Source organism: Hylaeus anthracinus, unplaced genomic scaffold, assembly GCF_026225885.1.
Source record: "Hylaeus anthracinus isolate JK02 unplaced genomic scaffold, UHH_iyHylAnth1.0_haploid 4, whole genome shotgun sequence".
Lineage (NCBI taxonomy): Eukaryota > Metazoa > Arthropoda > Insecta > Hymenoptera > Colletidae > Hylaeus > Hylaeus anthracinus.
The window spans coordinates 13,452,880-13,468,879 of NW_026535289.1; the positions used below are offsets into that span (position 1 = coordinate 13,452,880).

Genomic DNA, 16,000 nt, shown 5'->3' on the forward strand with positions numbered 1-16,000 from the left:
GAGGTACAAACGAAACGAAAAGCGGTACAAACGAGTACAAACGATTCCAAATAACAGGGAAAAAACAGATTTTAAGAATCTCAATGTCGGGTGCTGATCATTTTCGCAATTCTTTTTATTTATTAATCGATGAAGGTACAAACGAAACTACTGGTGGTACAATCAAGCACCAACGAAATACTATAATTTTCCATAAAAGAAATTAATTCTTGAAAAGTCGGATGCCAAGTTCACATAGCTAAAAAAATCTCCATAGTATGTCCAAATCTAACGCGGGGATAATTTCATATGCGGCCCGCGTGTCTATTTGTTACGCGGACAAGGGGCCCGAAAAACCGCGAATGTTGGTATTTCCGAGGCCTGTACTTTTCCACGTGGAAGAGGGCCATTCGTGCGAAAAGCGAACGGCCGTGAAAAATGATCTTGGATCCCTTTAAATCGCGAACGAACGAGACGACCGTTCGGCCGAGGGACTGCAACGAAGAAACCGGTCTGCCTCTCGTTGTAACAATTTCTAACTGCGAATGCAAATAAGCGGGCCGTCCAGCGAGTCAAGAGGCCACGGGAAGCGGACTCGAAACTTCACACCTGTAACGATGAGACGCACTCTGCCACGGGACACCCATGCGAAGTCTGCTGAAACGACGACGCGCTCGTGAGATATTTTAAGGAGTCCGTTCGTTTTGAAATATTCCGTCAACCCAGGTGGTTGCAGTTTAACCGTTTGACTGCCAAGCAATTCTTGCAAGAACGCTCGAAAACCGCGGGACCATATTTTCACTTGATGTCGCTGCTTTCGAAAGACATTGTCAAGACACGCCGAAACTCGCAGCGGAAAAGCGCTTTTTCCGTTTTCGAGACAAACGAACGCAGCGCTTTTGCGTCGCGTAGCAGTCGAACGGTTAAATAATGCGCCGACCGACGGAAAACAATTGAAAATTGAATTCCAGAGCCATCGATTAACCAACCATTACCCAAAAGTTAGCAAAGGGTTAAGTTGGCTAATTTAGATAAATTGCGACGGATATTGTAACAAATTGTCCGAAAGCAGCGCGACCGAATACAACGCAAGGGGCGAGCGATTAACAAAAAAAACTAACTCGTTCGCATCTCGAACGCGTCCTGAAAAAAGTCGCAGCACTCGCGAGATGACCTACTACACATGCGACTGTCGGTGTACGCGACGTCGCTAATTTATGGCAGCCGCCGAATTGACGCTACCTCGTGCTCGAAAACACTTCAGTCTCTCGAACGCCGAGCTAATGGACTACGAAACTTCAACGTCGAAATCGCGTCAGTTTTTCTATACTTGTTCGAAGTGTGCCAAGTATTCGGAGACGACACGAGAAACCGGTCGATAGCTCGTTACGAAAGATAGGACTGCGAACGCAAATGACCACCGTGTAGCGAACTCTGTTAGAGTCGTTGAAAAAACGTCAGGTGTTCTCGTAGATTTATCTCACAAGGGAACATATCCAACCGTCCGTCTCCGATTTCGATGAAACTTGGTGGGTACGTTAAGCAGGTGAAAATAAGGGACACGTATTTTTTTTATAGCTGCCCAATCGCAAGGTTAGGGATTGAAAAAGTAGGAGAGAAAATTTGTGTTCGTTATATAGATTTTTGTATCTCTTACAAACAATGTAACAAAATGTTTGTTTGTTACGAAGAAATTACATTTTACAAAATCTGTGACCACTTCGTGTTTTACCCCATTGCATCACGAAACTTTTACCCGAGAAGATTTCTTACAGCTATTGCAGTTTTCGAGATAGCATTTTTCTGCTGAAGCTTCAAAGGGTGATTTCAACCCCTAAACTTGCGATTGGGCAGCTATGAAAAAAATACGTATCCCTTATTTTCACCTGCTTAACGTACCCATCAAGTTTCATCAAAATCGTTTGCGTTTTTATTTAAAGTGTTAAAGGAAAGTTTACATCTTTATTACACTACTGTGTGATGTATTTTTTTTTTTTTTTAACTATTTTTAACATTTCTTACAACTCATACGATTTTCTCGTTCTCATCCATCCATTCCTTTGTCGTTCTTTACATTTTATTTTAAACTTTCACCCTTCCGTACTTGGTCTCTGTTTTATTTCTTCGTTAAAAAAAATTCTCTGTATCGTTCCAATTTTAGTACATGTACTGCCAAAGCAAGTACCATCAAAATCGGAGACGGACGGTTGGATACGTTCCTTGACGGTCTCGTCGTCGTTACATTCGTTTGTTTACACGTTTATCATCTTCTACGGAGCAATCGATTACCCAGATCCTAACCTCTTTAAAAAAAATCCTCCCGTAACATCCGACTTCCCCGAGCATTCGATTCTCTAGTGTCCCGATTAGATTCTCGTCGCGACCGAATTTCACAATATCCTTGGTTAGGTTCGTAATCATCGACCGGCGCTTCTTTATTTCGCAGGACATCGTACATTCTCCCCGGCAAGCCATTGTACACGACCCGTGTTTCGACTATACCCGTAATTAACGTTTCTATACCGCAAGTTTCTCATACGTCAGTTTGTCATTAACTTCGGTGACCGTGGGTTAATCGCGCGTGTCCGATTCTTGTACGAGCGATCCGTACTTTTACACTTTTCTTTCCAACCGACCGTTCTTCCATATTTCGACTTTTCACTTCGCCGGAGAGATCGTTACGAAACGGTCGTTTCACGCCGAAAGTGGAATCGTTTAACCGAACGATTCATCGAGACACTTCGAGGACATCCATGCACATTCGGGTTTCCGAGACGTACGCCATGCGAAGTAACTATATTCGCGTTCCTCGAACGTATTTTACTCCGAACGTGTTTAACTCTCTTTCCGAGACGTCGAATCGTTTAAACACTCATAGAATAATCGGCGTAAACGAATCCCGTTCTATCGGGAAATTCGATCCCGATATACTGGCCACTGGTTTCGAACGATGGGTACGAACAGGTTTCGCGAGATTTGTTTCAGACGGCGACGGTCGATAGGATCGTAGCCGAGTGTCGTCGTTAATTAAAAATGTATCGAAAAGAGTGTCAAAGGATCGGTGGTCGTAGGTGGTCGAAAATCGCGACGACGTACGCGTACGGAGCGAGGCGCGGTCGATAGGGACACTCGAGTGTCGCGATCGGAACGGACACGTTTGGAGGAATTCCAAATCCCTCTGGTATAACCAACGTTTGACAGGGAATTGGATAACGCTCGGTTGGGGCACGAGAAGATTTTCCAGGGGCTGCCGTAGACGGTTACGGGGGAGCAAAACGGCAACAGCGAAGGTATTATCGATTTTATCAACTAAGGGGGCTAGGGGATTCTTTCTCTGGTGTGCAGTCACGGGGTGAGTCAGAAAGGGTTTGCGTAGCGGCGCATCGTGAAAAGCTGGTCGCCTACTCACCTTCGGATAACTCGAGATCCAGCTCAGCAAGTTTCTCCCGCACGTCCTCCGGGAGTTTGCCGATGTCGATGTTGAACTCGGCCATCGCTAGGCCATCCGCGCTGAGCCGAGATCACCAATTCTCCAGCCGTACATTCCACGACCCGTCACCACCGCTCGGCCATCTTGCCTTACACTGATCCGACCAACCGCCGCCAGCTAGCGACACCGTTCGATCACCGACCCGCGCAAGCGTGCGTATTCGATCAGTGATCAAATAATGTATTAGCTCGACGTACACCAAACGTCCTCTTTTTCGCTAGATTCAATTTCACGCCGTGATAGATGGGTTAAACGATATTTCATTCTTAATCGTTGCACCCTCCGAGAGGCTAGTCCTAGCGGAATTAAAAATAGAACGAATTTTCCTGCGCGAGTCCTCCATTCCTATTCATTCATTTCCCATCTAACGTCCTCCTTGTAGCTCCTCCTAAAATTTAAAAAAATTTTTTAAATTATTGGATGCGATTTACCGATGAGAGATCATATTTACGCTCTTCTTTTCTTTTTTCGTGATTGCATCATAGTCGTCTCTCTCTTAACCGGTACTCGTGGAAGCGGACCTCCATTTTGTAAACAAATCGCCGCGCGCTGGTTAATTCGAAAATATACCCCAAATGTCACCTATTCATCGTAAATAACATACAATACATATAAAATCTACATACAATACGTAATAACGTATAATATTCCTAGATAAACTAATGGTTCACACTTAGAAACATACTCACTATTCTTACCTACTATTTGTTACTATTCTATCGCCTGTTACCTCATATAGGTCCGATAAATTAAGATAATGAACCAAGTTCGATTTCTTTTTATCGAACCAAGGACGTATTAGATTCTAAAACCTTTCGAACAACCTTACGTGTACAATTTTAAGGCCGCCACGTCTGTAAACGATTGTCAACATTTCATTTTCATTTTTATTTTGTATAACTGGTTTGAACCATTCTGAGCAAGCAAATTTCCATTGTCAACAAATAAATATAATAATCACTGTAATAATTATACTCCGAAAAAGTCCACGTTGTAAAAGGATTTTACGGCCGTCATGCGATCTTACCTTCAGAGGAAGTACAGTATTTACGCGGGCGATTCCATGAGACTGTCAGCGATCGTGCGACCTAACCTCCAATATATGATAGTTTAACGTTTCGAAACTGTAAATGATTGTAATTTTTCTAATCCTCTCGAGACCATGGAAATACTAGAGGATCCAGTCTTCAAAACGAAATATCAAAAATATAAAGTTCGTGTCAAGTTATGGGAAAGCGACTTCACGAAAAAATATGGTCGCAAGCCTAATAAGGTACGTGACAAGTTTTTTTACATTTAAGGTATAAATTCGTTGAGATCGAGTTACTTAGGAATATCAGTGACGATTTTTCGATTTCGTTTTGCTATTAAACGGTATCGGTCGACTAGTTTATGTCAGTACAAATTAATACTGTATATTTATATTTTTTCAGAACGATATCAAAGAGGCCGATATAAAAATTAAAGAATCGTACAAAATGTATTGGAAATTGAAAACGCGTGCTTTGGAAGAAACGCTCATGGATATTACATTTTCTGACGAAGTACAAGACAATGTTTCTGATAAAACGTTAACGCAAACAGCAGTTGAAGAAATCAAGAATAATGACAAATTATCGATAGCAGAGAATGTGAAAAGTACAGACAATACAGATAAAAAGGATGTTGAAAGTCTAGATGAAGACAGAATAGAAATTACAAAAGAAAAAAGTATGGAAAATATAGGTAAGACGGATGCAGAAAACATAAATCCACATTGTTGTGAAAATCAGCCTACCAGTAACAATTCTACAACAGATACAATTGAACCCAAAAATATAAACGGGGTGTGGGGTGATCACTTAAGTAAGAGCAACGAACAAGTGCCAAAAAAGAAACAAACTCTACTTATAGGTAAATCCTCTTCTTTTCAATTATCGCAAAATAAATTCACAAGTTCAAGTTTCACAAAAAGAAATCCTAGAAAATCATTATCTACGTCAAAGATAAAAAATAAATCTGAAAAAAATAGTAACATTGATACAAGCAAGAATACGGAACAAACTATGAATGAAGACAAATGTAAAAAAGACAATCTTGATGCTAACGAAATAACGACGCCTATGTTTGGTGAACCAGTAAAAGTTAAATACGTAGAACACAAATGTGCTACTCAGTCAATTAGCACGGTACAGCAATTAATGGAAGGTCATACTGTTAATAGAAATTTGAATTCGGGCTGGCTGGAAAGGTGTGCAAGACAGAATAATTTGGAATACTCGATATCCGATTTACAGACGCTCTCTGGTACGAGCGATTCTGGAGTTGAATCTATGGAATCCAGTATTCAATCCCCTAAGGAAGATGTGCCAATGCTCGAGCCAACTAAATCGGTACAAATATCGGAAGACGAAGATTTTATTTGTAATAGCGATTCCGAAGAAGAACGTAGACATAAACGTATTCGAAACATTAAAAAAAGACTTAGCGATCAAGAGAATTACCCCGCAAAGAGGTTATGTGTCGATAACTGTACGAGTACTTCCGTTGAACTACTACGTGAAACAAGTATCGTACATTCCACTGGGAATGTTGATACAACTTCTAAAGATATTACCAATAAAAATACAAACAACGTTACAAATTTGGTCAACGGTAACAATAAATGCAGCGACGAAGAAAAATATGTATCGGAAACGAAAAACACGATCGTGCGAACGAATGAAAATTCGGAGACAATATCCACCGAAATACAACCATCTCATCGTAAATCTCGTAGAAGAATTAAACACATTTCATCGGACGATTCCGATCCAGATTTCGATGAAAACGATCAAAAACAAACAAAACAGAAAGTATCGAGGAAAACACGGCCAAGTAGTAGCAGAAAAAATAAAACGAAGGAAACGAATTCCAGAAAGGAGAAAAAGAATACAGCCGGAACAAGGAGGTCCTCTAGAAACAAAAAGAACGCGTCAGTCAGCGACGAAGACTTGTTAAAGTCCGAAGAAGGGTTAAATCCAGAAGATACGAGAAACAAAGAGCCTGCGATATACGCGATAGAAACTTTACAAACTGTTCCGCGTTTCGCCGTTAGGAAAAGTAATCGGGGAGACCTTATCGAGCAATGCGCCAAATCAGTTTCTTTAACGAACGACAATTCAACAGTCAGCTCTGCTGTACCTACAAAACCGAAAGGGAAATTAACGGACAAAGAGAAATTGGAGAAAAAGGTGTCCGACGGGAAGATAAACGAAAACTTTGTTAGAATAAATTTAAAAAAGAAAGTATTTGTCCGCGGTAAAAAGAACTTTAATTTCTCCAAGTACAAGAAGAATCAGTGGAAACAAAAGAAGAAAGAATTAGGGTCTGGCGACGGTAGTTTAGAGGTGGCGGACTTCGTCGAGAAACACAGTATATTGACCTGCTTTAAATGCGGCGACGTCGGCCATTTTTCGAGGAACTGTCCAAATAGAAAGGGCGACGATCTGATAGCATTGGAAGAGATAGACGAAGGTTCGCAGTTCCCTACTTTAGAAGAAGCGCAGCAAATGGCTAGTCAAAATGCGGTTATAGCACACTCTAATAGAATCGGTCGTTTGCCGCAGAAACCGTCGTTAGCTTTCGAGACGAAAAACGAAACAAAAGATTCGTCGTCACCTTCTAAGGGAGAGAGTGATGCAAAGGATGAAATCGTGAATGACGATTTATGGGAACCCATCGAAGATGAAGAATCTCTATGCGGGCACAAAATACCCGAGGATTTAATAGCAAAGTTACTACCCCCAGAGATTGCCGCTGTACCTGCACTGTATAAACTTAACGACGACCAATCGTGCATCGATACGCCACCGGAAGTGTTTGAGACGTTACGGAAATTCGGCCATGAGACTTTCAGACCCGGACAAGAGAAAGCGATAATGAGAATACTTTGCGGCCAATCGACGTTGGTCACTCTGTCCACCGGTTCCGGAAAATCTTTATGCTACCAGTTACCGGCGTATCTTTACTCCAAACATTCCAATTGCATCACTCTGGTGATATCGCCGTTGGTGTCTTTGATGGACGACCAAGTGACGGGTGTGCCGTCGTTCCTATCCGCGGCATGTCTGCACACGAACCAAACTCAGAAAGTGCGCGACAACGTGCTGCAAAGGTTGAAGCAAGGAAAACTGAACATCCTGTTGGTTTCCCCGGAAGCTGTGGTCGCCGGCGACAAATCGTCCGGCTTCGGCGGCGTATTTAGGCAGCTTCCACCGATCGCTTTCGCGTGCATAGACGAGGCCCACTGCATTTCCCAATGGTCCCACAACTTCCGTCCTTCTTACCTCATGGTCAGTCGTGTTCTCAGAGAAAAGTTGGGCGTGAAAACGGTGTTGGCACTGACTGCCACCGCGAGAAAGGCTACCTGCGAGAGTATAGTGAAGCATCTGAATATACACGACGGAATGGCGGGCGTCATCTCAGATATTCCGATGCCGAGGAACTTGTTGCTGACGGTCTCTAAAGACGAGAATAAAGATCAAGCTCTGATCGAATTGTTGCTAAGCGAAAGGTTCCGGGAGTGTAATTCGATTATCGTTTATTGCACCCGTCGAGAAGAGTGCGAAAGAATCGCTGGCCTCCTAAGAGTTTCCTTACCGGTATTCTATTATTTGTCTTGGTCGCTTAATTGTGTAATACGATAATTGCATGTGCTTGTATGCTCTTTAACAGGAGGACCGCAATGTCGATAAACCTAACAGTAAACTCTCCCCGTTGGCGGAGCCGTATCACGCTGGTTTGTCCGCCTACCGTCGGAAAATCGTACAGAAGGCGTTCATGGACGGGCTAACGAAAATTGTTGTAGCTACTGTTGCTTTCGGTATGGGTATCAACAAATCGGATATACGAGCGGTTGTTCATTATAACATGCCCGGCACGTTCGAAAGCTACGTTCAGGAAGTCGGACGAGCCGGTCGGGACGGGCTTCTGGCACACTGTCATCTGTTCTTACATCCTAAGGTATCGCGATGTTCTTTAACGAACATACTACAATTTATTCGATTTAATTAAATTTACTAATTGATTAATTTGCAGGAAGACAACGATAAGTGGGAATTACGTCGGCATATTTATGCAGACGGAGTAGACAGACATACGATCAGGCGTTTGCTTCAGAAAGTTTTTATTCCGTGTTCGTGCGCGGAGTTGCGGGAGAAGAATGCCGACTGCAGATGTCCTGGCCATGAAGTTGCTATGCCAGTCGACGAAACAGTCGTAGCGTTAGATATTTCTGAAGAAACAATATCAACCCTTTTATGCTATCTCGAGCTACACCCTAAGCGATTTATCACCGTCCTTTCTTCCGTATATGTAAGAGCTAGAGTGTCGAGTTATAACGGGCCTCAAGGACTGAAGCATGCTGTACAATCGGTGATTATTCGCAGTATTTATATTTGTTTATTCAACAGACTTTACGTTCGTAATACGAATATTAATATTTTAGTCACCGCCACTTGCAATGGCGATAGCGCTAGATTTGCAAAAAGGTATTTCTCATGAAGATAGTAACGTTATCGAGTTTCCAATCGTGGACATAGCTTCCGCTATCGGTTGGGATAGCGGAGTGGTGAAGAGCCATCTTAAAAGTTTAGAATGGAAAACAGGTGTGTTTTCGCTATTAATTATATAATATATTCTGTAGGAATAATTGATTGCATTAGGAAAAGCCAACTTTTATTTATTTTTTAGTTGACGGAGCTTCGAAGCGTTCGGCCATTTCGGTAAGATACGATAAACTCGGTTTAAGAGTAAGAGCCCCTGGCGATCTTAGGGAAGACGAGCTAGACGAAGCGCTCGATGCTTTATTTAGTCGTGCACAATCCCGAGAAACCTCGGCTTTGCAGCAACTCGAGACAATTAGCGTGACGCTTCATAAATTCAGCATGCGATCGGTGAGAGAGTGTCTAAAAATCGACGAACAAATTACCAACAAATCCGACCAATTGAAGAGCGTTATTCGGAATTATTTCGAAGGAGAAGTTCTATTAGATATCGATCCGAAGCAACAGGTACGGAACCTTTTACGATGCCGTATCATTTGGTCGTCGAAGCACGCTGAACACGTGTCCTGCGTTTTTGTTTCAGATGAAAGTGGAAAACGAAGCCCAAGTCGCCACCGATGTGCGAAATTTAATCGTAAGCTATCGCGAGAGTAATTTCAATGGACGCGCGATTGCTCGTATCTTTCACGGTATACAGAGCCCCAATTATCCCGCCTATGTCTGGAACAAGTGCCGCTTTTGGAGGGCTCATCTTTCGAGCAACTTCAATGCTTTATGCCAAATCGCAACGAGAGAAATTTTGGCGTTACGCTAGGATGGTACATTTTAATGATTTTCGAGGGTAAACTTTTAGCGATAGGTTCAACGCGTTATAGGTTATGTTCAATCATATGCAACTGGTGTATTGACTGAGTAATTTTATTTTAAAAAACTTAGAAAATGAAAGATCGTGTAACGTTTTATTGTTTCAATAACGAGTGACAAAAATTGATACAACTCGTGATATGTAAAATGTTTACTCGCGTGTGCCTTAACAGAGTAACTTATATGTATATATATATATTTTTTTTTTTTTTTACATTTTCGCCCGTCTTTGGAGCGCAGCGAGTCCTCGAGTTGCGCGGTTGTGCTTCCGAATGTACCAAATGTATCGTAGGTGTAAAACTCCCGAATAAATCAACCGTGTAAGTGGAGGGCTTACTGTAATTTTAACGTGAACGGTAATAAAGATTCGTTCGATCTTTGTACCGAGTATTCACCGCTACATCGTTACTAATAGTTGGTAAACAAATCCCCAATATAAAATCCTCTTCCCGCACCAATTGTTATTCTCTATTTCTTCCGTTTGCGTTAGTAAATTCGATTGATTTATAATGATACCGTCTAAATTAATAAAAGTCGCGAATAACTTTGTAACTTTCAATGATTATGTTCAATACGACGTTTCTGTTTTATCGAGACGATGGAACAATGCCTGGGACGCGGAACGTTTATTTCCTTCGTGTTCCCGCGAAGGAAGAAACAATTACTATTGATGCCGCAGCGCTTCTGTGACAATAGTTAATTTCTCACGTTACGACTCTCTTCATGTAATTACAATGTCGCAGGATCTTTTGCATACGTATTTGCTGCATTTTACCGACGCGATCCATGCAGGTTTCGTTCTGGCACACCGCGCAGAATTCCGACGATATCGCGTGAAACGGCGAACGAAAATAAACGCTGGCGTTCTTCAATGCTTTGTTTTTATGGTGGGCCCAAATGTGTAACGATAGCTCCAGAAACGACAGGACTGGCAAGAACCAACGGAAGCATACGAGCGCCATCAGAAACAAACAAATCGGATGTATTTGCCCGAAGCATGTACCAACGGGAACGGGCTCCAACTCCATCAAATTCTCGCTCTTCTTTAGTGAACCGTCCTTGGTCGACAACGTTTCCTTAACTTCTTTCGGGATCTGAAAAATTGCCATTTATTAATTACCGTTGTAAGCTTCCTTCGCGCTCGTTTCTCAGTAGTCTCAGTATCGCGTCAGACGGATACATGTTTATTCTACGTACCTTTTACGACAAACTTTAACAAACGCATTCTCAAATCTCTGTTAACTCTAGTTGTACGAATCTGATGCTAACGGAGAACTTACGACAATTCGGTTACTATTTGAAGTCCTCGTGAATCCAGGAAGGTTAAAATTTTTACAACCGCTCTCTACTTCAAGTATCGCACGCAATTACACGTTTCGTGGCTCGTTAAATTTTGTTTCTTTACAAATTAAAGAAACGGCATACATTTGATAGTGATCGGTTAACGTTAAGTTTCTCGTTACGGTCAATTTCTCAATACCTGGAATCGCATCCGTCGGCTCTTGGTTTCCGTTCCCACCACGCTGATCTCCGGCTCTCCCGTTTCGACATTGTTCACGGCGGCAACGTGCCGTCTTATCTCATACTCGGAAGCTGGCAAGCTAATGCTTTCCCCTGTCTCCTCGTCGACGAATATCTGGTCCATATTTTCCGGCGAACGTTACGTCGCATTAACGAATCGCACGCGCTACGCCTGCTCCCTCTTTGTTTTCCTTACGATACAAGTCTTCGTATTCGTAGAAGGAAAATAAAGTTTAATGTATTCGAACGTATGTAGTCGGATCCTCGGGGTCACTTCCCGGATACCGTGCTCTGCGCGGGTATTATTCTAATGATTAGGTAGCTTGGCGTGAAAACTTTCTGAAACAAGGCCAACAAGAACAATTCGCTATCATCGATTACGACCATTGATTCCTTCGGGACGTTCGATCGATGTATTCTTCATTTTCGACGTATAAATCGTTATCTACGGGAATGGAAGAAAACGAATCGAAAAATCGATCAGAAGAAAAATCTACAATTTCTGACAGACTCGTGACATGATATTACGATATCTCAGTTGTACATGGACCGATTTGATTGATTTTGGTTTTATTAGAAACCTTACATGCGATTTACATAACAAAAATGCCTTTAAATTTAGAAAATATTGCAGGTGTGATGAGATATTAATGAAAGAAGTTTCAGGTTAGGTTGGAATCGTAGTTTTACGAGTGAAAAATACGTGGTAGCGCCAGCGCCAGTATACACGGTGGAGTATAATTTTTCATGTACTTGGCGTCGATTAAAGTATTCGTAAGTACAGGGTGTCCCAAAAATGTTGGTGGTCCTTGAAGGCGGTGGTTCGGAGGGTGATTTGAAACAAGTTTTTCCTTAGCGAAAATGTTGTCCGAGACTTCGTTAAGGAGATATTAACGGAAAACATTGACCAATCAGAGCACGCGTATACCAGTGGAGCGACCACGCCCATACGCTACCGCAGCCGTGGTAGCGTAGGCTACGCGTTAGACGGCCCCGCCCCATTGGCATACTCGCGCTCCGATTGGTCAATGTTTTCCGTTAATATCTCCTTCAATAACCCTCGGACAACATTTTCGCTAAGGAAAAGGTTGTTTCAAATCACCTCTCGCACCACCCCTTTCAATGTCTTACAACATTTTTGGGACACCCTGTAGTCTGAATCGACCTCGCGCCATTTTGGAAGTTTGCGTTCAGAGCTCCATCTTCGGGACGACAACTTCGTATAATTTCGCGGTTCAATAAGGAACTGTTATTACGCTGTAAATAATGCAAAAAAGGTACTGAAAATTAATCGATGCAAATCTCGAATCGGCTTTTATGTTCGTTTTAACGTATTTATAATCGAAACGTTTGTATTCTACATATTCCATGTCGTGCGAAGAATTGATGTTAATAAAGGATAAAGGTTAAATCGCGTCGCACTAATCGACGCACGTAAAAGTTCGAACATATCGATCGTTAATTATGCATGATCCAAATTTTACCATACACCTGATACGATCTTTCGTATCGATTCGCAGTAACGCTAAGATGACAAACTCGAGAAACTATCGTCGTCCTCGGGATCTGGGAAGCATACGCACCAACTGCAACCGCACTTTCGGCAAGTGTTCGCGAGGACTCTACAAAAATACTCGGCCATGCAACACATGTTTCAGATTATAGTTTACGTTTGTTATACGCGACGAAAAAATTTTTAACCATAGGTTGACGACCGATAATTATCATTCGTCATTCGTTCGACTGAAGTTTGCCGAGAAGAAATTTACATCGAACGGATTTATTTCTTGTACAATGTCTGGTTAAAAAATCGAAGCAACGACGATATTACCTTGATCGATGAATTTTAAAAAAGGACTGCGTAACGAACGATCGAGAGTAATAATATGTTCAGATTGATCTCCTCAGAGAGCTTGATGTCGTAATTTGTACGTATGTAAACAAATTTTTCGTTAACGTTTTCTAAGAAACTAGTAGCGATATCAAAATGATCGATGATGCAATCGATGTGTATCAATCTAACTTAGAGCCGATTAGATTTTGTTCTAACTCGGTCCAGTAGTTTTTTAATTTTCTTAAGAAAACTTAACTCAATAACGCACTCTAGTTAGAATTTTAATTTGATTGAAAAATAATGAAAATCAATACGAATACAAGATACGTGTACTGCACATGCTTGATATCAAGGACTACTCTACGAATGTATTATGCAATCGCGGATGATCGTGAATCCTTTGTATAGGTGTCTTCCACTCGCATCATCGATTCTTTATCTGTATTCATTAATTTGAAATCTGGAAGCCCCCTGAGTTGTCTCTAAACATGACAAAAAACTATCCTTTGTGTTCTCATGAAAAGAGAACGTAACATCTATTTGGACGTAGCGATAAAAAATCTTCTAGTGAAAGGAATCATTCGAAAGAAAGCGGATAAAATTCGCGGAATTGAAAACGTAACCTACAAATGTCCCGATGAATCACCTGAAGCAACCGTTTGTTTCGTCTGTTGGCCGGTGGAATATTCCAAGAATAAAGTAAAGAAACACGCGATCAACGGTAATTGGTTGTAATTACGTTCAGATTGATATACGACGCGACGTGTATTCGAGATGCAGTAGCAAGTGTTCGTTGCGTAGCAAGCAACGACACGAATTTTATAAACGATTTACAGGCAATATAAATGCTCGCTTCGATTTATCTATTTTTATTAGGAATTCTTAGTAACCGATCATTAAAAGTAACTCCTCGATTAAACGTCTCGAATCTTGGTTAAATCTTCGATTTATCGTGACGAGTCGAAAGCTTACTTTTCGTACCAGTTGTTTTTGCAATTGAATATTATCTTCGTCGACGTAAAACAACAAAAGAAAACGCAACGTATACGTCGACTACTATAGCGAAGAAAGAACGGATAACGTAATTTTGTTTATATTAAAACAATTATTCGTAACATGTAAAGAATTATAAAAATTTCAGATTATCAAAATTTTCGGATCAGTGGTCGTTTATTTAAGGTGTTTTAGGTGATCGACTTAAAAACTTAAAATACCCGGCAGTGATGCAATAAACGAGCGCTGCTACGAGCAGCGAATATAAGTGAATATAATTCGAGACTAATACACTTACAGAAGCTACGCGATCGTAAATACGCTCATCGATAGGAGCGTGATGTGCGAAGGAAACTCGTTTTCAAACAAAGATCCAGGTTGCCACGATAAACGTCACTCGTTTTAGAGAATCCACCGTTCCGATCGAAGCTGAGATGGAATTTTACGTGGAGAGCACTGTATCGGTGATGAAACGTGACATAGTGCAACGATCGCACGACCGACTCGCGTTTATCTTATACCGCATCCGTAGTTCGACTGAAACTGAAGGTGTTCGCCATGATAACCTGTAACTATACGAATCGTAGATGGGCGTGTTTACCAATCATAGAGGTCTCCACAAGATGCACAGGATGAATACATTTCAATAAAAGGTTCTCGAGGTTCCTACGCGTAATCGTAACCTTATTTTAACTATCTTCCGTCTATTAATGATATCTCGATAAATATCCTAAACATCAATGACGAATAAAAGAGACAAAGTACCAAACCGACTGAACATTTTATAGAAAGTTCGACTCGCGAAAGCAATGCAGAATTTATCGAAACAGCAGTTGGTAAATATGGACCTTATCTTTATCGATAACGGGGATAGAAGTCCGATACTTTCGATTTACTTTTTCGCATCGAAAGATATCGTTGTTGTTAAGATAAATAAATAGAAAAATCAAAGCTACGATAAATACAGAAATTTTTTGATGGACGCAGTTATAAATTGTAAACTAAATAAAGAGCGTAGGGAAACACGAAACTCTTGGAACGAAATATTTTTCGAAAAAGAAGATCCGTTGCAATTCAGAAACCGAGTTTCGTTTGTTTAATCGATACGCGTTAGGTGGTATACGACGCGAAGTATTACGATTCAATGTTAACCGTTTGAGATACAAGTTTATCCGCGGTGAACAAAATGGATAAGAATAAAAAGCATAAAGTAAATAAAGAAAGTTTCGAACGGATATCCGTGTCTGGAGAAACGGAAGGTAGTTCGAAGTCGTTTCCTGTACTCGACGAAGCCGTTCCGAATAATTTGATACACAGAGTGTGTCGAAAACCACCTCGCAGTTACAAGAAGTAATTACAAAACGTAACAAATATAAAACATAATTAATCGCTGTTCAACTCTGCTTTTAAACTTTCGTACAGGGGGAGAGACGAAATACCTTTCTTTATACCGCACAAGAAGTTACTCGAAAAAATCGACCACAAGCCGGAAATAAGGGAACCGCTGGTAAAGATAGTTTTCCAAATTTCTTTCGATTCGTTTTCAAATCGAAAAAAAAATCTAACAAGTATTACCGTCGTAGACCGGATTTACCGATCAACAAGAGAAAATTAGAAGAGAAATGTGCAAACCTAGCACTCTACCAGTGGTAACGGAGACGGTGGATAAGGTGTCAACGAAGGACGTCGCTGTACGAGAAATAAAACGAGCATGTAACATTCCTGCATTTTTATAGCTCTTTATTTCCGCTTATTACATCGAAATTTCAATGTTTCAACATGTTGACGCCGTCC

The 16,000-nt window shown here is 41.2% G+C and overlaps 4 protein-coding genes across 9 annotated transcripts in view; 2 read left to right on the forward strand and 2 right to left on the reverse strand.

Annotated features, from left to right (window-relative positions):
• LOC128894465 (disco-interacting protein 2) overlaps positions 1 to 3,802 on the reverse strand; it is a 45,036-nt gene extending 41,234 nt beyond the window's left edge. For 3 of the 6 annotated variants that reach the window (XM_054156202.1, XM_054156198.1, XM_054156197.1), the window contains exon 1: positions 3,389 to 3,802. In XM_054156202.1, coding sequence (XP_054012177.1) covers positions 3,389 to 3,473 — 85 coding nt within the window. In that variant the 5' untranslated portion in view covers positions 3,474 to 3,802. The remainder of the gene's footprint in view (positions 1 to 3,388) is intronic. The other 3 variants (XM_054156200.1, XM_054156199.1, XM_054156201.1) reach the window with 2 other exon arrangements.
• Positions 3,803 to 3,959: 157 nt separating this feature from the next.
• Positions 3,960 to 10,159, forward strand: LOC128894466 (ATP-dependent DNA helicase Q4). Its single transcript, XM_054156203.1, has 7 exons — positions 3,960 to 4,742; positions 4,903 to 8,091; positions 8,165 to 8,452; positions 8,528 to 8,863; positions 8,937 to 9,096; positions 9,182 to 9,501; positions 9,578 to 10,159. Exons 1-7 carry the CDS (start codon positions 4,632 to 4,634, stop codon positions 9,806 to 9,808), a joined length of 4,635 nt encoding a protein of 1,544 aa, XP_054012178.1. The 5' UTR covers positions 3,960 to 4,631; the 3' UTR covers positions 9,809 to 10,159.
• Positions 9,940 to 14,749, reverse strand: LOC128894479 (uncharacterized). Its single transcript, XM_054156242.1, has 3 exons — positions 14,505 to 14,749; positions 11,339 to 11,718; positions 9,940 to 10,952 (listed from the first exon to the last, which is right to left on the reverse strand). Exons 2-3 carry the CDS (start codon positions 11,501 to 11,503, stop codon positions 10,563 to 10,565), a joined length of 555 nt encoding a protein of 184 aa, XP_054012217.1. The 5' UTR covers positions 11,504 to 11,718; positions 14,505 to 14,749; the 3' UTR covers positions 9,940 to 10,562.
• A 514-nt stretch (positions 14,750 to 15,263) lies between these two features.
• On the forward strand, positions 15,264 to 15,942 carry LOC128894844 (uncharacterized). The gene is made up of 3 exons (XM_054156856.1): positions 15,264 to 15,556; positions 15,629 to 15,713; positions 15,790 to 15,942. The coding sequence occupies exons 1-3, from the start codon at positions 15,393 to 15,395 to the stop codon at positions 15,940 to 15,942; spliced, it is 402 nt and encodes a 133-aa protein (XP_054012831.1). The 5' UTR covers positions 15,264 to 15,392.
• Positions 15,943 to 16,000: the final 58 nt, after the last annotated feature.